We start from the raw sequence: 24,428 nt of genomic DNA, 5'->3' as shown, positions 1-24,428 counted from the left end.
TCATTCTTAAATGCAATTATGTTAATAGTAAATAGTAAATTCATTAGTAAAGACGGTCTTCCTGGTTGAGCTTCAGTAGTACGAGGAACTTAGCGACGCACATAAAGAGGCGACATGGGGTCTGTGGCTGAAAAGAGAAACCTGAAAGTTAGAGTTCACTCAGCGAGGTGTTCTGTCAGAGAGAGTGGTGTTTAGTTTACAACAGCCTGTGACTGCCAATAATAGTTTAAATATCTTCCTTACAATTGTAAGCAGTTATGAAATACCTGTTTGTGAAAGGTTATTTGTATTCTTTATTGTTCCTATAGAAACCACTGCTTTGTGCTCACTGGTGAGTTAGCCCATGAATGAGTGTTAAGCACATCAGGCTGGCAGTTGTATGGGCATTGCACGATGGTAGTTCGTATCGAACTGTATCGCAACAGGGCTGAATCGTATCGTATCGCATCGCCCGGTGCTTCAAATGTATCGTTAACGTATCGTATCGTTGGCAACGTATCGAAATGTGCATCGCATCGGCCTCAGTGATGGAGATGCATATCCCTAGTATATAATTCTTTATAGTATGTCTCAAAACAGCTTTGTATGTCCTCCAATTTATCCTGAATTAATTTAGTTCTTGGATTTCGGATCTTGGTTATGGTATTCTCTGCTTGTTGTTTTTTAAGTTTATAAGCTAAAGGTTTGGCTGATTTACCCCCTTTTTCATAATATTTCTGTTTGAGGAATAGCCATTTTTTTCGTACTTCTTGTGTGTGGATTTCATAAATGTTATTCTTTGTTGTCATAAGTTCACGTTTTATGTTAGGGTCACCTGATTCTTTATGCTTTGTTTCTAACTGTTTATATTCACTTTCCAAATTCGTCAGCATCTCCTGCTTTGCCTTCTTGACAAAGGCTGATTTGGCTATCATTTTCCCTCTCATTACTGCCTTGCATGCGTCCCGGCACAGCCGCATCCACCTCACCATTGTCATTTTCTATCAAGAACAGTTCGATTTCCTTTTTAAGCTCCACCTTTACTTGTTCAGTCAGGATACCTGAGTTTAGTCTCCATAGTGTGTTTCTCTTTCTATTGTTCAGATTCAAAATTCATACAGATGGAGCATCTTATTTCAGACTCCAGCTTACTGCTTCCTGCCTACTACCTGCCAGTTACCTGCCTAAGACCTGCCAAAGACCAGTATCTGGGAATGTTAAGCCCTCCCACTATTTTCCAAGAGGGCGTTGCCAGATTTTCAATTTCATGATTTAACCAGGAGATGGCGCTTCCTTCATAAAAACAGGAAGACAACTTTTCATGGACTTTCAGTTTTGTTTAGAAGAGCATTTGAACACATCAATATTTGAGATCAAATGAAGTATATCTAATCTTGTAATTCAATAATATATAGTCTTTATATATTAAATAACTATGGCCAAACTAAGACTTATTTTTTCACAAGAGAAAATGCAGATATTATATAAAAAACTAAAGTTAAAATCTTGTTTTTAATGCCCCAAGAGCAATAAAAACTCTTGGTAAAAAAGTCCTGAGTGAGGCTTTCATAAATTGCATTTAGCTGACGCTTTTATCCAAAGCGACTTACTATTTAATAAATGATAAATGATTATTCATAACAAATATGAGTGATGTGTGATTATTATTCATGCTATATACTGATATAGGGCTAAGTAAGCAATCAATCCTGCAAATTAACCCTTAGTTGTTCAATATATTTATTCAGACAATGTGAAATAGAAATACAGAAATTCTGCTCACACCTAAGGCCAACGTTGCAATATTACAACATTTCCCTAAAAACTTACCAAAACGTAAACATTTTTAAAACTCTTTTATGTCTGCTCCAGAGGCCAGGGGTTAAATTGGGATTTGATATGTGGGGGGGCTCTGTTAGAAGGTGCGACGGGGGGGGGGGGGGGGGGAGAGAGTTAGACACTCGTGAATTGTCAACGGGGGGGGCCGTAAGCGAACCGGGCCGTTGGCGTCCGGCCGTTCTGTGATTCTCCAGAACTCACAGCTGGCCAGGGATAAGTCCCGACTCTCCCGACGGCCAATCCGTGCCTCCCCTGACTGCACGTTGCTGACACACACCGCTGCAAACTCTCTGCACGGAGGAGCCGCGGAGGAAGAGACACACGTTCACTAAGCCGAAAAAACTATATCCGGTCACAGTGATCTGCTATTTTAAAGTAAATTCAACACATATCGACCCTAAATATAGCATATATATATACACTGTGCCACTACAGTTGATCTGTGTGTCTACAAAGAAAGCTTTTCATTTGCTAGATGCTGATGTAGCTATTTGGATTACTTTTGAAGATGCAGTTGGGAATATTTCCTCAACCCTGCTTTGTTATTTTCAGAAAAGTGAAACTTAAATAGGCCTATAAAATGATAGAATTTAAAAGAGTCTTGAAAAAGCATGGTGATGGCAATAAATGCATTAATGAATCCCCAAAATCTACAGAATACATTTAATTTAAGGGGAGCAGTTACTGAGAAGTATATAATGAGAACTGCTACCAATGGTGGCCTATTTAGTTTATTAAGAAATACATATTTTTAGCTTATTTCAGACTCCAGCTTACATACATTTCCCGCCTAAGGATAATATTCCCACAGTGCAGCATAATGTACAGTATCACACTGTATTACAAATTCAAAGTAAATGACTATGGGTAATACAGCAATTTACTGCCTAGATTACAGATTTTGTTTACAGTGTACGTTGCATGTTTTAAATGTATTGTATTTACTTGTTTAAAATGAAATGTGTTTTAGATTTACTTTTAAAATCTAACTAACTACAGATGAAAAATAGCCTCTTGGCTAACTCTAAGAAGAAAGGGTAGACATATCTGTACTTAGTGCCAAGTAGCTAAGCAGGTATTCACTCAGAGGGGGGTAGGTACTAAATGCCACCCATTTACATGTAGGCAAACAAAGTCAAAAATCAACATACAGTAGGGGGGTGGGGGATGGTGAACGGTATGTGGGACACTGAAAAGTCTATGTTAAAAAGCCTCAGTCACCTTAATTCATGTAATAAAAACATCTCAGGTCAGTAACACTGAAAGCTAAATGTGCAATACCATGTTCAGCTATGTTACTATTTATAATGTTATTGTTGTTACAACAGAAGATGTTTTTCTTTATATTGAAGTTAAATGCATCAATCTGGTGCACTTTGAGGTCAAAATTAAGAGATTTATGGATACCGCTGGAAAAAGCTGCAGTACATATGTCGAGCCTGTACGTAGCGCTGTAACTTCCTCCACAAAAGCAGCCTTCTGTTTATTCAACGTGGTGGGGGCCGAGGGAACCGGGCAGAGCTTTTCGCCGGTCAACGTGTGTGAAAGTTTAAATCTTCCTTATTGAGCTTTAAAACAAATGAATAACGACTATATATAATAATAAAATAAACACCGGCTGTTGTTATGCCTGCTGTAACGTTAAATTACTCCGTTCTCCGCTTGTAATTATGCCGTTACAAGCTTCATAGTTGTATTTATCATCTAAATTTGTCGAAACAAGTTTAATATTCTGAAAGCCAAGACTTTGTTTATTTGAAATCAGATGAAAACAAACTGTAACGAACCCTGCCGTGTTATCTATGATTACTATGCCTTACTGTACATTCATAATTTCAGCCGGAGGGAGGGGGCGGCGCTGTGGAGGAGCAGATTGCGAGTGAGAGGTGCCTGTCATCTTCCCTTTACAAGCTTCACAAATGTATTTATCAGTACCAAAAGCTGTCTCCTGGTACTCATCTGAGTAACTCACTCAAAAAGTTATGTGCACCCCTGTATATAGACCCATCAAAGAAATAGTAAATTCCCACATGAGAGAAAGGTGGAAGGTCTGGAGCCACAAGATCTTCAGGTAGGTTCTCCAACTTGCCTGCATGTGTCTACAAAAAACATAAGCCTTTATTATTTTCCTTGCAGAAGAGTTGGCAGAGGGTAGCCAGAATGTCTGGCCTAGTCTGGAAAGCATATGGTTCCTCCCAGAGTGTCCGACCTGCCGATGAATATCGCGTAGAATCAGTTTGGATATGTGGGAGTTTTTTGGAAGGATTATCGGGTTTCTCAAGTTTACTGGCATAGCAGATTTACTTATGCGTCCTCCAATCCGTAGGATACCTTCATCCAGAATAGGGTGAAGCTGTCAGCTTTAACAGCTTTTCCTTTCCTTAGCAGCATCAGTTCTGATTCAAAGTTGCGCTCTTGTTTGTAGTGAATAATGGATTTCTCTGCTTCCTCCAAATCCTCCACAGATAGTCCTTGTTGGCTTTCTGCTGTTTTGGAGCGGTCACTGGTGCTTTAGCTTTTTTGGATTGAAGCAATCTTTTGAGTTTCAACAACCAGCCGACTGCTCTCTGTAGTTTTTTCCAAGAGGAGTAGTGTTCAATGAGGTCGGTAGTTTCACAGTTATTTATTTTCAAGCTGTTAACAGAGATGTCCTTTTTAATCTCTGGATCATTGAGGAGGATGTGGCCAAGATCCTCTGGCCCTTCGGGCCATTCACTTTCCTCCTTTGACAGGAAGTCAGGGCCATTCAACCATCTTGTGGACTCCAAGAATGGTTCAATATTCAATCCACGTGATGCAAAGTCTGCTGGATTGTCCTTAGAACTTACATGCCTCCATTGGCTTTCTTGGGACAAGTTGTGAATCACAGCTATCCTATTAGCAACGTAGGTATGGACTCTTTTTGTTTGGTTGTGCATGTATTTTAGTACTGATGTACTATCTGTCCAGAAGGTTGATATCTGTAGTTTCATGTTTAGTTCCTTCTCTAACATCCTGTCCACTTTTACAGCAAGTGTAGCAGCTGCAAGCTCCAGTCTGGGAATGGTGATTTGCTTCAGAGGATTGACTCTGGATTTCCCGAGAACGAATGACACATGAGTATCTCCTTTGTGGTTTGTGAATCTAATGTAGCTTGGAGTACCATGCCCTGTTTCACTCGCATCACAGACGTGATGCAGCTCAGCAGTCCTTATGAGTCCAAATTGTTCTGGCTTCATGCACCTGTACACTTCAAATCTGCTCAGCTGATCTTATTCTGCTATCCATCTTTGCCATGACTTTGAAAGGTGTTCTGGGATAACTTCATCCCATCCACACTTATCAATGCAGAGTTCTCTAAGGATTTGCTTGGCCTTGAGGATGAACGGTGAAAGGAAACCAAGGGGGTCGTAGATTGAACCGACAATAAAAAGGACTGTTCTTCTTGTAGGAACTCTGTGTTTGATGGCAGCAGTGAAGGTAAATGTATCTCTCACGATATTCCACTGGATGCTTAGAACTCTTTCTCGAGGTGTTTTTTCTTTGTCAAGATCTAGTTGCTCAACTGGTTTAGCTCTGTGCACTTCAGGGATGGTTCTAAGCACGTCTTGGCTGTTACTCACCCATTTGGTAAATCCTCCTTCGGCACATGCCTTCATGAGATCCTTGGTAAGTTCGATAGCTTGAGTTGTAGAAGCCAACAGATTTGAGACAATCATCCACATAAAAGCTGTGCTGAATGGTTTCCAGTACTTCCATGCTGTATTTACTTGTATTGTCTCTTGCCACTTGTTGCAAGGCAAAGCTGGCTATGCTTGGGGATGATACTGCACCAAAGAGATTTCATTTCATTTCAAACCTTTATTTATCCAGGTTGTATCCCATTGAGATCATTGACCTCTTTTTCAAGGGAGACCTGCTCAAGTAGGTTCCACATGAAACATTAAAAACATAAACGGAACAACAAAAGGACATCATACAGTAGCATTACAGGGATTACAAATGACATACTATCCACATGCACAGGTACCAACAGCTTCCGATTCAGTAGCATCCAACCGAGCTTTAAAAACATTTAGTGGCACCAGATTGCTCAGTTTCCATTTTAATTGCAGATATTCCAGGACAGTGGAGCTGCGCATCTAAATGCTATCTTCCCTAAGACAGTCCTAGCAGTTGGCACATTTAATAAAACCACAGCATGCGATCTCAGGCAGTAGCCACTTACAATTCGCCGTGAGATCAGGGAGCAGATGTAGGATGGAAGTTTCCCTAACATGGCTTTATATATAAAAATGTACCAGTGACTGAGCCTCCGTACAGTTAGTGAAGGCAAACCAGCCCTTGCATACAGGGTACAGTGATGAGTTAATGCTTTACAGTTTGTCACAAATCTCAGTGCACTGTGATACGCAGCATCTAACTTGACCAGGCAATTGGCAGGTGCATTCATATAAATCAAATCACCATAGTCCAGCACAGGTAAAAAGGTCACAGTGACTAGCCTTTTTCTGGCCTCGAGCGAGAAACAGGACTTGTTCCTGTAAAAGAAACAGATGCACATTCATCCGATAGAACTCCAGTGGTTTGCTGATGTCTCCTTGAGGCCACCACAAAAACCTGAGATAGTCGCGGTGGTCTTCCTGTACTTGTACTTTGTAGTACATTGCTTCAATGTCAGCTATTATTGCAATTTTTTCCCGACGGAAACGAAGCAGGATGCCTAGAAGGGGATTAGTCAAGTCCGGACCTTGGAGCATCATCCCAAAATAGTTGTATCTTTGGACAAGACCAAAAAGTGTGGAGATGACCTGCATCGATGGTCCCACAACTTCTCCAACATGCACTTTCCAACGGTGTCAGATATGTTTTCATTTTGGGTGTAATGAAAAAGTGAATACGATTCTTCAGTTAAATTCACGCCAATATTTAGAACATGTTGTGGATGAACTTGTTACACACATGTTTTGCCAGTTATGGATTCTTATTGTCTCATTTAGTTCTTTGATGTAATTTGTTAAAACATCTCTGCTCTTATAATTCCCCTGTAAAGTTTTGAAATTATAGCTTTTGGGCTGTCAGAGTATGTCTTTACAATTACATCTATTATGTCATTACATTCTGTATTCACATCATTTAGCATAATTTCTTTCATGAAATAATGCCGTAATTGTAAATATCTAAAGAAATCCTGATTTTCTCGATTGTATTTTTCTTTTAATGTTTGGAAACTTTTCAGTTGACCTTTCTCCAGTATTGTACAGTAGGCTGTAATACCACTGTTTATCCAGTACTTGAATCTGGAGTCCATACTATTTGGCTTAAATTCAGAATCATACGCAATCCATCTAAGCTTTGTCAACTGCTTCGCCAAATGAAGCTTTTTTCTGACTTCAAACCATGTGTGTAAAGGCCCTGACACACCAGGCAGTCACCAGAGAACTCGCCGACGCCGACTGTTGCGTCGCCGTGTTCTCCTGCGTCTTGGCCATGTGTCGCACTGGAACACACCACAAAGACTTCAGCCGAGCACGTACGAACTGCGTATGCGTGAGTGGCAATAACTCTCCTTACCAGCAGGCGGCGGTAGTGTGTATTCGTCATTCAAAAGAGGCAACAACCGGAAGACAGAGAAGAAGAACAGACTGATTATAAACAAACAAATAGCGTGTGCGTTCCATTTTCACTCTCGTCCATCGAAAACATGTTTCGTGCGGTACTGGAGCTATCAGCCATTGGAGTGTTGCTTGTGGAAGACATTTTCAAGCAACCGTTTCGCTTCTCATGCACTGATTCACTAGCTGAACAGCCAATCAGAGTGATTTCTTTGTCCGACTGCCTGTGGCCGACGCACGGCCATGAAAGGCCAAATAAGGCGTGTCACGGCCGACGGTGCGGGACACACCAAATTGAGTTTGGGCGACAGGGCACGCTTTGTCGTTCGACTAACGAAAACGGCCGATTTCGGCCTGGTGTGTCAGGGCCTTTAGGTGAATAAAATTAAGGGGTTCAGATGTTTTCACAAGTTCAAGTTTCCACAGCTTTGCGATCTCCAATCATTGTCTGTACTGGAACACCATTACACATTCCCTCTATTTCCTTCCATTTGGCATCATACCTATCATCACACCAAAGAGTTACAGTTCTCAGTTGGGCAGAGAGGTAATAGTCTCTAAGATTAGGGAGAGACATACCCCCTCCTTCCTTACTGATGGTTAACGTACTATATCTAATCCTTGGCTTCTTTCCATTCCAAATAAAACGGGAACATTTTTTATCCCAATCATGGAATTGACTTAGTGGAAATTTAACCGGCAAAGACATAAATAAATACAGTCTTGGTAAAACTGAAATTTTTATAATTTAAATTCGGTCACTGAAACTCAGTAATGGCGTTGACCACTTACTAAGATCCTCCTTATTTTTTTTGTATACGATTTCATAGTTCCTTTGGTATAAATCGTCAGGACAGTGTGTTAGCCACACTCCAAGGTACTGTACTTAAATTGCTTTTTGAGACCAGTCAATATGGAGTCGCTGTTTAAGTTTAGGAGATGGGATGTAATTAAATGTTAAAATGTGGGTTTTTTAATGTTGAGTTTATAGCCCGAATATGTGCCAAATATGTCAAGTAGATCTAAAAGGAAGTGCAGGCAGACTTCTGGATCACCTAGGTAAAGTATTACGTCATCAGCGTACAGCGCCACCTTGTGTTCCCTACCATTAATCACAATTCCTTCTATATTAGTCCTCTCTTATGGCTTGAGCCAAATACTCTATAAAAAGAGCAAAAAGAGTTAGCGAAAGAGGGCATCCCTGGCGTGTGGATCTTTCCAAATATATGAAATGTCATCAAAGCCAAATCGTTCTAAAACTAAAAACAAATATCTCCAACTAACACAGTCAAAAACGTATTCAGCATCAAGACTGGCCAACACTGCATTTGTGTTTGTTTTCCTGATGTTTTGTATTATATGCAGAGATCGCCTTGTATTATCTTGAGTTTAGTTGTCGGCCGCGGACAAAACCGGTTTGGTCTTAGTCTATTAGATTAGGATTAAAGGAGTCCAATCTCTTTGACATGATGAATGCGTATAGTTTATAGTCTTGGTTTAAGATTGAGATAGGCCTATAAGAGCTACATAGCATTTTATTTTTGCCCCCCTTTGGGATAACAGAAACAATTGCTTCATTCCATGATGGCGGGATTTAACTATTTCCAATTGTCCAGTTAAAAGAATTCAAGAGGACCGGGGCTAATTCCTAAGTTTAAAGGTTTTATACCACTCAGCTGGCAGACCATCAGTTCCTGGAGTCTTATTATTTTGTAGCTGACTTCCAATTCTTCTTTTGTGATGGGAGAAGTTACATTTTAATTTTGATGTTTTCCAATTGTAGGCAAGTCTAGGGAATTTAGAAACATTCTTAGAATCTCTTTACTTTCTTGTTACGATTGTGAATACAGCGTCTATATCGTCTAAGCTGTTGCATGCTTCCCCTGTCTCAGGATCTAATAAATAAACTGAATGTGAGATCTGTTTTTTCTTAATTTTCTTATGGCGCATTTCCACTACACGGTCGGCCTCGGCCACACTCGGTACGGCTCGGTACGGCTTGGCCACGTTGGGCCTTAACAGGGCCGACTCACTTCATGCTGCGCTTCCATTACAGTTTAGGAACTGGGGTAGTTACTATAGTAACGCAGTGTAGGCGGAGCGACGCTGCATACAACTGCCGTGACGTCATCTTCAATGCGACACAACTGACGAAACACGCAACAATGGAGGATGTGGATACCATCGTTAAGTTGTTTCTGTGTCTGTGGTGTTTTATCACAGCAAGAAGGAAGACTTTGTTTCGGAAAAGGCGGCTTATAGCAAGACGTAATAGAGAAGCAGCTCATGAGAGACTTATGGCAATCGTAGAAAGCAGCAGAGACTACTACGGCACGACTCAACGCTACTCGGTAAGCTAACGTTCGCTAACTAGCAATGTGTTTCACGCTCACTATACGACCAAAGTGTTTCAAGTATTTAATTAATTGTAGCTACCACTTTTACGTATTAAAATATGTATGCTTTTGTTTGTGTATTTCAGACGTTAGGTCGCCGCCGCAGACCATGTGTTTGGATGCTCGACCGAGCTACCGAGTGGTGGGGTGTGATTGTTCCGTCTTTCACACACACTCAGTGGGTGGAAAACTTTAGGATGTCTGAGGACACATACACCTACCTGTGCAACAAACTGCGGCCAGCGATGGAGAGACAGGACACATCATTCCGCAAGTGTATACCTCTAAAGAAGAGGGTGGCCATCGCACTGTGGAAGCTTGCGACCGGCTCACAGTACCGAAGCATTGGACATCTTTTCGGGGTGAGCAACACAACTGTGTGCCGGTGTGTGCACGACTTCTGTGCTGCTGCAGAGACTTTGTTAGTGCCGGAACTAATTCGTTCACCAGACCGGGCGAAGTTTGCAGAAATGGCCGACTACACTGAGACGAGGTGGGGGCTCCCACAGTGTGTAGGTGCTATTGATGGATCACACATACCCATCTTGGCACCACAGGAATACCACTGTGACTATTTTAACCGTAAAGGCTGGCACTCCATCATCCTTCAAGGAGTTGTTGATGGTAGGGGACATTTCTGGAATGTGTTTGCAGGAATGCCTGGGAGCATGCATGATGCTCGGGTTTTGAGGCTGTCCTCATTGTGGGAGTTGGCCAGTCGTGGCAACTACTTTCCAGCTTGCACCAGGAACATTGGTGGGGTGAATGCTGGCTACTACATCCTGGGAGACAATGCCTATCCCTTACAAAACTGGCTCATGAAAACGTTCCCTGACAATAGACAGCTGACAGCAGAACATGTGATCTACAACAAGGGCATTTGCAGAGCACGGGTGGTCGAAAACGCATTTGGTAGACTGAAGGGAAGGTGACGTTGCCTCATGAAAAGGAATGACTGTGATGTGAACCTTGTGAAATCTATGGTGCTGACATGCTGTGCTCTGCATAACCTCTGCGAGAGTCATGGAGAGGCCTATGATGATGAATGGGATGCACCAGCAGCAGCAGCAGAGCCTGGGGTAGCAGTGGCACAAGGTGCAGAGGAGGGGGGCACTGACATAAGAGAGGGTTTGATGCGCTACCTGAATAGCAATTGAAAGATTGTGGGACATTTAAGGGTAGTGACATTTTGTTTTGTGTTTATTACTACATTGTGTTGAACATAAATAAATCTTTTTTTCTCTTTCACATACATGTGTTTGTCAAATGATTTAAACCAAAAAATGTTATCAGAATTGACTATTTAGTAAATATTAGAATGTCAAGTACCAGTAAGTACTGCCCCATAATAAGAACATTTGAGCAAATATCAGATCCTGAAAAGAAAATCTCTAAATTAAGCAAATATCCAAGTAAACTAAACAAATACAAATTATCTCTTATCATCCTCTTTCCGTTTTTTTTCCGAAATACCCCCTTCCAGTTTATTTATAAAAGGTAGTCTTCGACTTTAATGTGTCAGTTACCAAAGAATGTTTTAGAGGAGGACCTGAAGCTAGCAAACTATTTCTTGCTTTAAATCTATTCTTCGAATTCCCTTTTTATCTTATGCCCTTTTTCCTAACTGGTGTTTCTTATTGCTTTATAAATTCATGTACAATGTTAGATCCCCAAATGTTATTAGTAGCCTATTTTTATTATTATTTAGAACAAATATAGGCCTATAACTTCAGCCTCAAAATTATGTGCATATGTGCATTTTTTTTTAAACGTTGGACTAAGACACAATTCTCAGTGTTTTTGTTCTGCTGATTTAAAGCCCTTTAATGAAACGTGTACATTTCATTTCTGTTTATGATTGGATGACAAAATTGTGTGCGAGTGGCAACCCAGTGACTTTGTTTACATGGTCCCGAAAATCAGTTGGTTAATCAGATTATGGCAGGAAATCAGACGATGCATTTATCAACAAGAGATAAGATGAGAAGTACTTTATTGAATTATAAAAAAGCCATGGCATTGTACAAAATAAAAAAATGTGTTGCAGCATAAAAAGGCAAGATATTGTACAAAATTTAAAAATGTTGCTGCAGCATAAAAAGGCATGGCATTAAAAAAAAAAAGTAAAAACATGTACAAGACACTACTGTGGCAATTGAGGTTGGTCATCTTCATGAAGAGACGGGCCACGTCTGCTGTCCACAACCTGGCCAAGAGTGCGCAGGAAGGCTATGTTAAATGCCTGCGTTTGAGCGTTCTCCTCCCTTCTGAAGGCCATTTCCTCCTGCTTTGCCCGGGCAGTAGCCTCCATGGTCAGCTGCCAGTGCCGATCCACCTGGGCCAGGTGCCTTACATGGTGCCGTTCCTCCTGTGCCAGGTGCTCGTCTCCTCCTCGTTTCCTCTTGCCTGTATGATGATAAGATAATTATAGCAATAAGAATTAGCAATAACAATGAAAAACACAGGACAGGTACAGGTCACACAATGATTGTGAAAGTGAATTACATTATGTCCAGCCTGTTGATAATGAATATAAATATATGTATATAATAGGATGTCACACAAAATTGTACTAGCTGCTTACTAGCTAGTTACTTGTAACAGAGCACTTCCACACACTGGTATAGCTTATTTTACTTACTGACGATGGATGGATGATCTAAAGTTTAAAAAAAATCACAATTGCAGTCGTTTTGCCATGCCTATTTCTTACCTAGAACACGCTGCGGTGTCGCGATGGCACTCGGCGTTGGTGGTTGAGTTGTCGGGTGTTCGGTTGGGCCTGGTGTCTGGGGTCGAGATGGGGTCCCTTCTGGATTTGACGACGACGAGGACGGATCACCCATTATTCGGGACTGTTCCTCCTCACTCGAGACAATGGCATCATCTAGAACAGCAACATGACTTGTTAATTCCACAAACTACTGCAGCACAATACTAAATAGCAACAACAACAACTGTAGAAAGAAAAACTGAACGTAAACAATGGCACATGTGGTGGTAGCAAACAATAGCTCTAGCTAATGCTATCTGCCCTAGCTATGTAGCTCTTCGGGGATCCATACAAGCATGGGTTGTAGAACTTAAATGTAAGGATAAAATAGACTTGTTTGTTAGAAGTGAGCTTTATAATAGATAGGGACACAACGTTTTCAAGCAAATAACAGAGCGTTAGCAAAGACTTACCATGCAGAGACTCCAGCAACGCGGTTGCAGAGTCCAGGCCTCCATCCCTCCCAACGCTGGACGGTCTATGGCCATAAATATCGTCCATGAGGTCGAACCACTTCCAGTTAGTGTGGCCTCGATAGAACCACAATTTTCTAGGGCCAGAAAAGAGGTGAAAAAGTGGCCCCGTGCCGTGCCGCGCCGGAACGAGGCCTAGTGGAAGCACAACCAAAAAAGGGGACGGCACGACACGGCACGCTTAAAGCGAGCTCCGCGCTGCAGTGGAACTGCGCCATTAGCTAATCATTTTGTAGATTTAGGCCCTACTTTGTGGTATGATTGTTTTAGAAATTTATATTTTCTCTCTTGTTCTTCTCTATACATTTCCAGAATCTGTTTTTTAACTTCACTATTCTTTGGTATTAGTTGAGGATTTGGATGTTTTTTTGACAACTGAGCTAAGACATATCAGTTTACCTCGAATGACCGCCTTCAAAGTATCCCACAATATATCTGGGTTTACTCACCATTATCGTTCAGTTCTAGGTAGGTCTTAATTTCAGTTTTTTCTTCTTGTAGGATTGTTTTATTGTTAAGTAAACTAGTGTTAAGCCTCCAATTTGTTTTCTTTAGTCTATTGTCCGGTCTAACTCCGGACTAAATCTTTTAGGCAGACTCTTTGTGAGTGCTATTCAAATAAAAATGTCTGAGAATCTGTTGAAATAATACCTCAGTTGAAATTTGCAGTTGTTCCGTCTCTTCTCTCTCCAACGCGTTGCCTTCTCTCTCCAGCGGTTGCATCAGGGGCTGCCAGCCCCTGATGCAACCATCGATGCTTCGTGATCAGGGGCGGCGGGCCCGGATGGCTCCACGGAGAATCCCCGTTTCCTCATGTCACATGCTGCTTCTTGTGCGGATCCGTAGAGCTTCGGTCCGTCGTCCCAGTGGGTTCTCATTTTAGTGAGAGGCGTCTGAAAGCGGATCCCTCTCTCCTTCAGAAGCTTCTTTATTTCGCTGTAAGCTTTGCGTTTCTGAACCACTTCTGTTGCATAGTTATGGGCAAATATCAGCAGCCGCCCCTCCACAACGATTTTCTTTTGCCAAGCTTTTTTCAGGACCATCTCTTTAACCATTAACATTTCTCGCTTTAGCTCGTTGATTTCTGATGTAACGTCCTCCATGACTTAAACCTTGAGCGTGGTTAAGTCCTTTTTCATTTCGGTTTTGAGGTCGCGTAATTCTTTAATTCGTTAGCAAGTTAGCTTCAGCAAGTTGCACCTGTTCGTCGTCCCGCTCCATTTTTTTTTAATGATGTCCGTTCTCTTTGTCTCGTCTTTCCCTACCTCTAGTTACAACCCCCCCCACTCATCGAACTTTACTATAACGCGTGTTTTTTTTAATTATGGGGTGTTATCTTTAAACTAGCTATCGGAGAGAAGTTTTCTGCAGCCATCCCCTTCGTCGACCGGAAGTCCTCCGTATCTTGTAGTTTTTAACCTGTTAAGAATTTCTACTTATTAACCTCTTACACACGCCCCCCCGGTACCTATCACTGCACCGAAACTCACTCATAACTCCCTTATTACTTATCCTAGATGCACATCCAACCCATCAATTAGCATCTCCTGGAGACACAGAATCGATGGGTGCCCACCTCAACACTCAGTGATACAAACTCGCGACTCTATAAACGAAAACGTACATCAAAACATTTGGCGCTAGGTAGCTACAAACGCTAACATGGCTTACCTTGGTCTTTGTCTGGTCAAAACTGGTCTTCAATGGCATTAAAACGATAAAAGACGGTGCTGCAGTTAATCCATAGGTTAATCCAATGTGTCTGTGTCCCTTTGAAATGATTTCTGATAATCCATAAGCAATAAAACTACTTTTCCGTTTCCAGATGTCAGAGCGAGAGATGGCTTCACTCTGATGCAAGCCTGCATGCGCAAAGCCCCCACCTTTTTGTGTTAATGTTGGTGTCTATGTGAAAACCCCCCTTCGATTCTATTGGCTCTAACGGTCAGGAAGAGATGACAATCACCAAAATCGACCAATGGGTTCCAGAGAAACTGTAAAAACGCCCATTTACACCCAAATCACCCCAGAGGTGGGTTTTTTTTTCTAAACCTGGCTAAAAAGGTCAAATGTCACTTGTTTTGCATCAATCTCAATACAAGGTACTTATTATATGTTGTACTTTGGATTCCTAAAGCTTTTAGTCTACCATCCCATCATTCAAGGGTGGTTTTCACTATAAGTCATGGTTATACCTGCATGTGCCATCCGACCTCTGCAGCTCATCCAGAATGCAGCGGCTCGTCTGGTCTTCAACCTTCCTAGATTCTCCCACACCACACCGCTCCTCCGCTCACTTCACTGGCTTCCAGTAACTGCTAGAATCCACTTCAAGACAATGGTAATTGCGTACCATGCTGTGAATGGATCTTCCTACATCCAGGACATGGATAAACTGTACACCCCAGCACGTGCACTCCGCTCTGCATCAGCCAAACGGCTCGCTGCACCCGCACTGCGAGGGGGACCCAAGTTCCCATCAGCAAAAACACGTCGGTTTGCTATCCTGGCTCCAAAATGGTGGAATGAGCTCCACCTTGAAATCAGGACAGCAGATAGCGTGCACATCTTCCGGCGCAGACTGAAAACTCATCTCTCTCTACTCCACTTCGAGCGATATAAGCACTAACAAAGAATTACTAACAAAGCACTTATATACTAACAAAGGACTGGCTTATCTAAAGCCAGTTGAGTAACACTTGAAATGTTTTGGCTCTATGAAACCTGATGTACTTATATGATTCTGTTTTCTACAAGTTTGTATCTTGTTGGTCGAATGCACTTATTGTAAGTCGCTTTGGATAAAAGCGTCAGCTAAATGCAATGTAATGTAATGTAATGTTTTCTTTTAGGCGGAGGTAAGAATTTACCTTTTTTTTTACCATGTTCCATCTGAATTTATTCTGACTGAGAAAAATCTATATTGATTCTGACACTTCTACATCCAACTCACAGATGTAACCTTGCTTTGATAAAAGAAATTATTCATATAACCCTTTTAGAAGTTAAGTTGTAGTCATTTGTTTTGGGCATGTCATTTTCGAGCCTGAAACCTGAAAAACAGGCTCGGGGCTTAACAGGTTAAACTTCTTCAGCTCTGAACAGATTATTAAATCTTGAATTATTTTCAAACAGGAACATTGTTTTCTAAAGTTACATCATGTTTTCTTTATTCAGACTGAATGGCTGCAGTTTGTCAGAGATCAGCTGTTCTGCTCTGATCTCAGCTCTGAAGTCCAACCTCCACCTGAGAGATCTGGACCTGAGTTACAACGATCTGAAGGATTCAGGAGTGAAGCTGCTGAGAGATCTTCTGGAGAGTCCAGACTGCAGACTGGAGACTCTCAGGTCAGTTCACTGACTCTCTGTTACTGCTGGAGATCTCATGTGTTTCATTAACAATTGAACCTAATGCTTGAACAACCATGTATTTGTATATGTCGTTGTGAGGGTTTTCCTGCTCACCCAGTTAAAAAGGAAGAAGGAAAGGAAGCTTTGCTTAAAAGAAAGCTTTATTGACTGGCCACAGCTTGCAAACAATACGTCAATACTTTAGTAAACAGACAGAACACTGCTGCCAGTGACAGGCTTTCTTGGGGCAAGTCATTCTGCCCCCAGGACCCAGACCACTGCAAGAGACAAGAACCAGGTTACTGACATGCTTTACTGTTCACCTGGTTACCTGATCCTTGTCCAGCTGTCTGGAGCCACCCCCATCCCTCCAGCAGCCGGCGCTCTAACCACACCCCACTGCCAGTCATTTTGTTCATATTCTTATTGTTCTAGTACTACATTTAGTCTGCAGTCATAAAAGTTGACTGTTTCTTAAAATATATATGTTAGATATCCACTGTTAGTTGTTAAAGTAAATGTATGTTGTCTTTAGCAAATGGTCACATCTGAATAAAGAAGGTCATCTGAATTAATATTAGTTTTATATAAAGTTTACTTTCTGAAGTATAAATGTTTTTCTTGCTTCTCATTTATTTCAATGTGTTTTAACACAGAAGGCTGATATTATGATGATCCACAATAACAAAATGACAGTCACTTTAATTCAAGGAAAAGCTCATTGATTAGGACGCAGTAATGTTGAGCTACACATATTAAACCTGAACATCTGACTGGATTATAAACAGATTTTTATCCTCATCATGTTTTCTTTATTCAGACTGATTGGCTGCAGGTTGTCAGAGATCAGCTGTGCTGCTCTGATCTCAGCTCTGAAGTCTAACCTCCATCTGAGAGATCTGGACCTGAGTGACAACGCTCTGCAGGATTCAGGAGTGGAGCTGCTGAGAGATCTTCTGGAGAGTCCAGACTGCAGACTGGAGACCCTCAGGTCAGTTCTCCATCTGTAACTTCTGTGCTGAGATGAATATGTGAGAGTTGTGTTGACTCTGAGCTGCAGACATCAGGCTGATATCACTCTGATCCTCACTGAGCATCTTAATGCTAGAGTTGCATAATGTAATGTTGATATTTACATTTAAATATAACAACAAAAAACGTTCCCTGCAGAATTCACTCTGAACCTTTTGAACAGCTGAAATTCATCTTGCATTCTCCATCAAGATTTTAACAAATGATATGAAATACAATAATTAAATATTTCTATTAAAACTATCAAACTCTAACAAGTATTTTCAGTTGTTGCTGTTTCCAACATGTTCCTGAAGCTACATGATGCTCATACTGACTGAATAGTTTACACTGAAGATGCTGTGATTTGATGACTCCACTATTCCTAAAATAAATATTCTGGATGTTTTTCTTCACATTTCAAATTCATCGTATTTGTGATCTTTGTAAACGTTGTGATCTTGAGTTGAATCAGTTTCTGTGGTTTGTATTTGTCTGGCTGCACATCATGAGTTAGTGTAGATGGAGCAGAGCTTCAGATGTGAAGTCTCCACTTTTTATTGAAGTAGAAACACGTTGTCTTTAATATTAATGAGAGCTCTTTTCCTCTTTCTGTATCTTACAGTTTTTAACCTGTTTAGAGCTTCCACTTTCTAAACTTCTTCAGCTCTGAACAGATTATTAAACCTGGAGTTATTTCAAACAGGAACATTGTTTTCTAAAGTTACATCATGTTTTCTTTATTCAGACTGAGGCGCTGCAGGTTGTCAGAGATCAGCTGTTCTTCTCTGGCCTCAGCTCTGAAGTCCAACATCCATCTGAGAGATCTGGACCTGAGAAAGAACGATCTGCAGGATTCAGGAGAGAAGCTGCTGAGAGATCTTCTGGAGAGTCCAGACTGCAGACTGGAGACTCTCAGGTCAGTAAGGGGTCTCTGCTGGTTCAGCAGTATTGTATTAAACACAGGGAGGTGTTTCTCTCACTGGGGAATCACAATAGATTAGTGATGTTACCACTGACTGCAGGCTCTCTCATTCTTCCATCAACTATATATTGTAAGCTGAAAATGCAAAGCCACATTTAGTTAGTTAGCTACTTTCTAACAGACATATTGGATTTTACAGAAGAGTGGAAAAGATTCTCTGTTTTGTTTCTTGTCATGTTTTTAGTTTCTAATGAGCAGTTACTTCCTGTAATGCAGCTGAGAGCTGTGGCAGTCAGTCGTAGTGTTTGCAGAGAAGATATGATGGGATGTAAAGCATGAGATCAGGACTCTGAAGCTGACTCAAAGAACAAACACTTATTTTAAACTGGATCTAAAACTGTTTGTGTTCATCCCTACAGGATTAGAGATGATGAGACGATCAGAGCCAAGATCCAGAAGACCTGTGAGTACTGAAACCATATCCTCCATTCATCAAGATATTGTACATTCAATCTGATCTTAAAAGATAATTATAGTAGATCAACAATATATTTGAATTCCATTTTGTTTCAGCTCTATTCAATCATTTTGGCTGCTAATGTTTCTCTTTGTTAAAGTTTAATTATTATTTTTCTGTGTCACCTCTTCTCTCCATCAGGTGACTCCGATGTGGACCAGGAAGTGAAGACAGACAGAAAGGTGAGAGAGGAGCAGTTGAACAGAGAGAAGTGTATTTATTTCACCACTGACTGAAATATAATTATTAGGGCTGTCAAGTTAAACGTGCTAACTCTCGCACTTGATCTAGAAACCTTAACAATATCCCGCCCCAATGTGCGGGGATTGGCTGGTACTGTTGTTGGCTACAGGGTCGTTCATCACTACGTCGCATGTTAACCTGTTAATATCCTGTTTGAAATTGACAATGGACTCAGATGATCCAGACTAATTAGCAAAACTTAACTTGATTTCTATTAAAATAAATAACTTTGTTTGTTCCAGGCTCCTGAATCCTTCTCACCTGAACACACAACTGAGTCTCCATACAGGTAATTCTATAACATGACTGAAGATTATTTTAAACACATTAAAAATATATATTCATTTAATTGTCTTTAAAGGTCCCATGTGTTGGCCATTTCTGCTGATCATAATTCCATTGTTGAGGTCTACTAGAATAGATTTACATTGTTCAATGTTCCAAACTCACATTGGTTTCTCATACAGCATCTCTGTATAGTATGTGTATTCACTCTCTGTCCTACACGCCTTGTTGGAGCTCCTGCCCCCCCCCCCCCCCTCCCTATGAGCCCACTGTGCTCTGATTGGTCAGCTCGCCCACTCTGTTCTGATGAGTCCACCACCGTTACAGCGGAACATCAGTGATTATCTGTTACAATGGCGTTTGTTAGCAACCAGAAAATGACACCAGTAATGACAAACAGATGAGAATGCTGCGTGGGGTCTGGGTGTCGTGTAAGCGGGACATTGCGGGGCTCGCTGCTCCGCCCTTTGAGGCTCGAGGAGCTGACAGTGTGAGCTGGATTACTGGTGTCGTTTCCTGGTTTCTGCGTGGGGTCTGCGAGACAGCGAGACACCGCGAAATTCAGCCTGAGCACACACACACACACTCACTCACAGCCAGGCTGAGAAAAGATAAGGCTGAGTGAGTGTGTGTGTGTGTGCGGAAATCTGGAGCTGTTACGTCACTACGACCAGGAAGAAGAAAATGGAAAAAGACAAATCTCCAACGAGGCGTTCTGGGGCAGCATAGACACGTCTTTTCTGTGTTAGATTTTTACTCGCTACAGGGTGTACTTTGAGGGTTTGCGACTTTGCAGACCGTTTACATTCATAAAAAGCTACATAACACAAGGGGACGGGTAATAACCAGAAAAGCATGACATGGGAGCTTTAATTTCATGTCTTTCACCTTGAGGTATTGCATCCAATCTCTTTCCAACAGACATAAATAAAATAATGCCTCTGTGTGTAGGAAGGATTGTTTTCTTGTACCAGATCCTCGCTGGACTAGACATTTAGTTAATTTAATGAAAGTGGACACACACATCCTGATGCATGTGGACACATCTTCAGTGATGTTCCTGTAACCATCAGGTGTTTCAGATCTTTCAACAAACCCTCCTCCAGGTCAGATCCAGCTGGATGAACACCTGTCAGTCAGAACACAGGCCAGTGAAGGCTTGTTGTAGTAACTTGTCCCCTGTGTGTCTACAGGTTCAGGTGTCCTGGTCCAGGTGAGTTCCAGTGTGCTTCGACTGGCCTGGTGTTCGTCATGGCTCAGGAGGCGGAGCTTCTGTACAGGACGGTCCCTTGGGAGGAGAGCCTCCTCCAATCAGCTGGCAAGCAGGCAGCAGGGCCGCTGTTCGACGTGAAGAGTTCTGTTGAAGCTGCCGTCGTCCAGCTCCACCTGCCACACAGTGAGACAGAGGAAGGTAAAGACATCTAGTGTTAACAAATACACACTTATATAATGTTTAGCACCTTATACTATTCACTACTGTTCAAAGGTTATGAAGCAGCTTTATTAAACTAGTTTACCAAAGATAGCAACAGTATAATGCAGACACCAAATGTATTCTTTACATTCAAATAGTTTTGTCCCCAAAAGAAGAAAATTAGATTATGAAAACATCCATTTAGTGGATGTGTTTCATGACATCATTGATCATTATTGAAGCAGACGATGCAATGCAGCTCTAAATACTGAGTTGGATTGTCTTTGGGCCCTCTGCAGTCTCCTCACTGTAATATTAAAGAGATGTAAACTGTGATTGGTCAGTCCACAGCATGCTCAGCTGCTAACAGTGCTAACTCAACGCTAACTCTCTGTTACTGTTGTGATGCTAAGCGAGCAGTTTGATTCATTCTTACTTAGTTATCCATCTGTTGCTCTTTCTGCTCTTTACATTGTCAGTCTGGCTGAACCATGAACAAAACAAAACAACAGACAACAACATTTATAAGTTAGACTTTCTACGCCCTGAAAGCTTTAGAGAACTCTTCACACATCTAGAGAGTCACTCAGACATGAGAGCGGACTCAGTCAAGCTGTTCTGACAGCAGATTACAAACATCTCAGCAGTCTTGAAGATTAGAAAATAATGAATAAAGTGTATGCATAACAGCAAATGCTCACATCCAGAAAGATCACAGGGGGCGGAACAATAATGAAACATTAGAATAAAAGGTGGAGGATATAAACTGGAGCATCCTAGTGAGGCTCCAAAGTGAATGACATTAGATGAACATTAGCTCTGAACTAAAGTGGTGAGACATTGAATATGATGAAGCTGTTTCAGCAGCAAAGCAACAGATGACCAGCTCTTTGCTCCACAGCGCTGCTCCTGGACGGCCTGTTGTCTGTCGTCCACATCACTGAGGAAGGCCTGAGCATCTTGGAGCCGCTGGAGGTCACACGCACTCACGTGGTGGTGAAGGTGCCTCACCTCTCTAAATTTGGCCTTACCATCGATCGATTGAAAAGGCTTTTAAAGAAGCGGATAAAAGGCCAAATTCTGGTGTTCCTACGACCCCCGGGCAGAGAGGAGCAAACACTGGATGTACATCTGCTGCAGAAAAACGTCCTTGTGGAGAAGGTAATGTGCTCACCATCAGACTAAACAACTGCTCCTCTTCTCAAACCTTCTTGTGCTGGGAGAAGAGTAAGATCTATCTGAACTGTAAATCTTCAGATCTCTCTTTGTGGTTTTGTATGATTCTCTCTCAGCATGTCTTTCTGTCTGCGGAAACTGATGGCATGAATGGTAAACACATCACACAGAACTGAAAGACCTGCTGAGATGAATCACTGCCAAGACAACGTGATCTCATCCCTACCAGCCACATTTTACAGCTTGGGCAGCCGCCTTTTGTGTTGTGTAACTGACACAGACGGTTTGTGTTTTGGTTATTATTGGAATAGCTTCTTCAATAGCTCATCTCAAAGAATTAAAATAATCTATTTAGAATATTCCTTTACAAAGGCAATATATACTTATAATTATGTTGTGATTGATTGTATATCTCATCACTTTGTGGAGCAGGTCTGTCAACGTTTGTTGTTCTTTAATGTGATCTTTAAATAAAGTTGACTATCTGAGCATAACTAAAGTTACTCTGTTACTGAAGGTTGCTGATCAACACAGCTGTGCTGTGAACATCCCAATCGCCTCTGACTGTAAGCTGGACATTCATCACAGTTACAGTGTGCACTGTGAACCTGAGGGCTTCTTCATTCAGCCTGAGGTGAGTCACTGATACTCCTCTAGAGAAACACAATGATCATTAACACACATGTATCTGCATGTGGATCCACAATCAGGAAAGAAACAGATAAACATTTAACTTCTGCTTCTGGTTTTCAGAGTAAAAGATTTGAATCAAGTTTTGGACCAAATTACCATCCGACATTTCAAGTGTCCCTGACGACGAGCACAGAGAGAGTGTTTTTGAAGGTCAAGGACCAAGATGGAAACGTAGTCTGGAAATATCGCGTGCCACTGGAAGGTAAAGACTCCACCTGAGCTCAGACCCAGTGATAGACTGGATAACTCTAAAGATCCATCTCATAGCATTCTCTATTAAGGCTCCATGGCAGCGCATCATTACGACATTAAACACACAACCTGTAATATTCCTAAACTATAGTAAAAACTAGTATGGTGGTGAAACAGCATGGCATCATGGGAGTTGTAGTCTTCATCTTCTCATGGTTAAGTGGATACGCCGTCATTACAGGAGACTGTGATGAACGTACTGTTACCATGATTACAATGACACGTCTCTCTGAACTATTTGGGATAATGTTTGTACACAACTCAACAAAACATGAATAACATCGGTGTAGGAGTTTTTATACATTTTAATGAGGAAATGTTACAAATTATAACTTCAAGTGAACAGAAATCCACCTCTGGGAATGCTGGGTTACTTTAATGTTTAAGAGATCTGTTTAATGTGATTGTTGGTTATTCAAAAAATGTATTTTCCCTGTTTGTCTTCCAGTTCCAAGGCGGCAATTATCCCAGAGAAATGTACCAGCAGAGAGCAGAGACCCAGCAGAGAGCAGAGTCCCAGCAGAGAGCAGAGTCCCAGCAGAGAGCAGAGTCCCAGCAGAGAGCAGAGTCCCAGCAGAGAGCAGAGACCCAGCAGAGAGCAGAGTCCCAGCAGAGAGCAGAGTCCCAGCAGAGAGCAGAGTCCCAGCAGAGAGCAGAGTCCCAGCAGAGAGCAGAGTCCCAGCAGAGAGCAGAGACCCAGCAGAGAGCAGAGTCCCAGCAGAGAGCAGGGTCCCAGCAGAGAGCAGAGTCCCAGCAGAGAGCAGAGTCCCAGCAGAGAGCAGAGTCCCAGCAGAGAGCAGAGTCCCAGCAGAGAGCAGAGACCCAGCAGAGAGCAGAGTCTCAGCAGAGAGCAGAGTCCCAGCAGAGAGCAGAGTCCCAGCAGAGAGCAGAGATCCAGCAGAGAGCAGAGTCCCAGCAGAGAGCAGAGTCCCAGCAGACCAGTGGCTGCTCTCAGTTCGGATAGAGTTCAAAGAAAGAGTGTCTCAAACTGTGCTGAACGACCTTCTGGATAAACTCTTTGAGTCTAAAGTGATCAGTAAATCTGAAATGGATTCAGCCAGAAACAAATCCCGAAATGACGGAGCCCGAGAGGTGGTGGACGTGGTGCGAAATAAAGGAGCTGCAGCCAGCAGGGTTCTGATCAATGCTCTCCGTGAGCTGGACCCGTATCTTTACGAAGAGCTCGACTCGAGCTGAACCTCGTGGAGTGTGTGTGACAGTTGAAGAACACAGATTCTGAGCGAAGGCTACTTTCCTTCTCTGGTTTCTCCTGGACTTCCTCCTGAGAGCAGCTACCAGGGCTTGTTCTTATTTTACCAATTGGTACTGACTTCTGGGTAAGATTTGGGATTTTGGGGCATTTGGTACCTCGGCGTGCGATTGGGAGTTCTGTTTGTTTTGTGTGATCAAACTGCAAAGACCTGTACCTGGTGGGGACTGTAAGTATAATATTCTTAGATGGTGAATTAAACCTACGTGGCAATAGTGAACAAACTTTTTTCCCGAA

General features: G+C 41.9%; 2 protein-coding genes across 2 annotated transcripts in view; both read left to right on the top strand.

The window, feature by feature from the left end:
* Positions 1-24,118, top strand: part of LOC117497559 (protein NLRC3-like) — a 53,796-nt gene extending 29,678 nt beyond the window's left edge. The window contains exons 10-20 of the mRNA XM_034149529.1: positions 16,232-16,402; positions 18,165-18,335; positions 18,761-18,804; positions 19,000-19,040; positions 19,344-19,390; positions 20,580-20,797; positions 21,702-21,961; positions 22,494-22,610; positions 22,730-22,871; positions 23,370-23,530; positions 23,945-24,118. Of these exons, the coding sequence (XP_034005420.1) occupies positions 16,232-16,402; positions 18,165-18,335; positions 18,761-18,804; positions 19,000-19,040; positions 19,344-19,390; positions 20,580-20,797; positions 21,702-21,961; positions 22,494-22,610; positions 22,730-22,871; positions 23,370-23,530; positions 23,945-24,118 (1,546 nt within the window). The remainder of the gene's footprint in view (positions 1-16,231; positions 16,403-18,164; positions 18,336-18,760; positions 18,805-18,999; positions 19,041-19,343; positions 19,391-20,579; positions 20,798-21,701; positions 21,962-22,493; positions 22,611-22,729; positions 22,872-23,369; positions 23,531-23,944) is intronic.
* On the top strand, positions 9,530-11,056 carry LOC117497542 (protein ANTAGONIST OF LIKE HETEROCHROMATIN PROTEIN 1-like). Its single transcript, XM_034149512.1, has 2 exons — positions 9,530-9,763; positions 9,895-11,056. The coding sequence occupies exons 1-2, from the start codon at positions 9,578-9,580 to the stop codon at positions 10,738-10,740; spliced, it is 1,032 nt and encodes a 343-aa protein (XP_034005403.1). The 5' UTR covers positions 9,530-9,577; the 3' UTR covers positions 10,741-11,056.
* Positions 24,119-24,428: the final 310 nt, after the last annotated feature.

This window comes from Trematomus bernacchii, unplaced genomic scaffold (assembly GCF_902827165.1).
Source record: "Trematomus bernacchii unplaced genomic scaffold, fTreBer1.1, whole genome shotgun sequence".
Taxonomy (NCBI): Eukaryota; Metazoa; Chordata; class Actinopteri; order Perciformes; family Nototheniidae; genus Trematomus; species Trematomus bernacchii.
The sequence above is the reverse complement of the archived record's forward strand: the minus strand, read 5'-3'. Positions and strand labels throughout refer to the sequence as shown.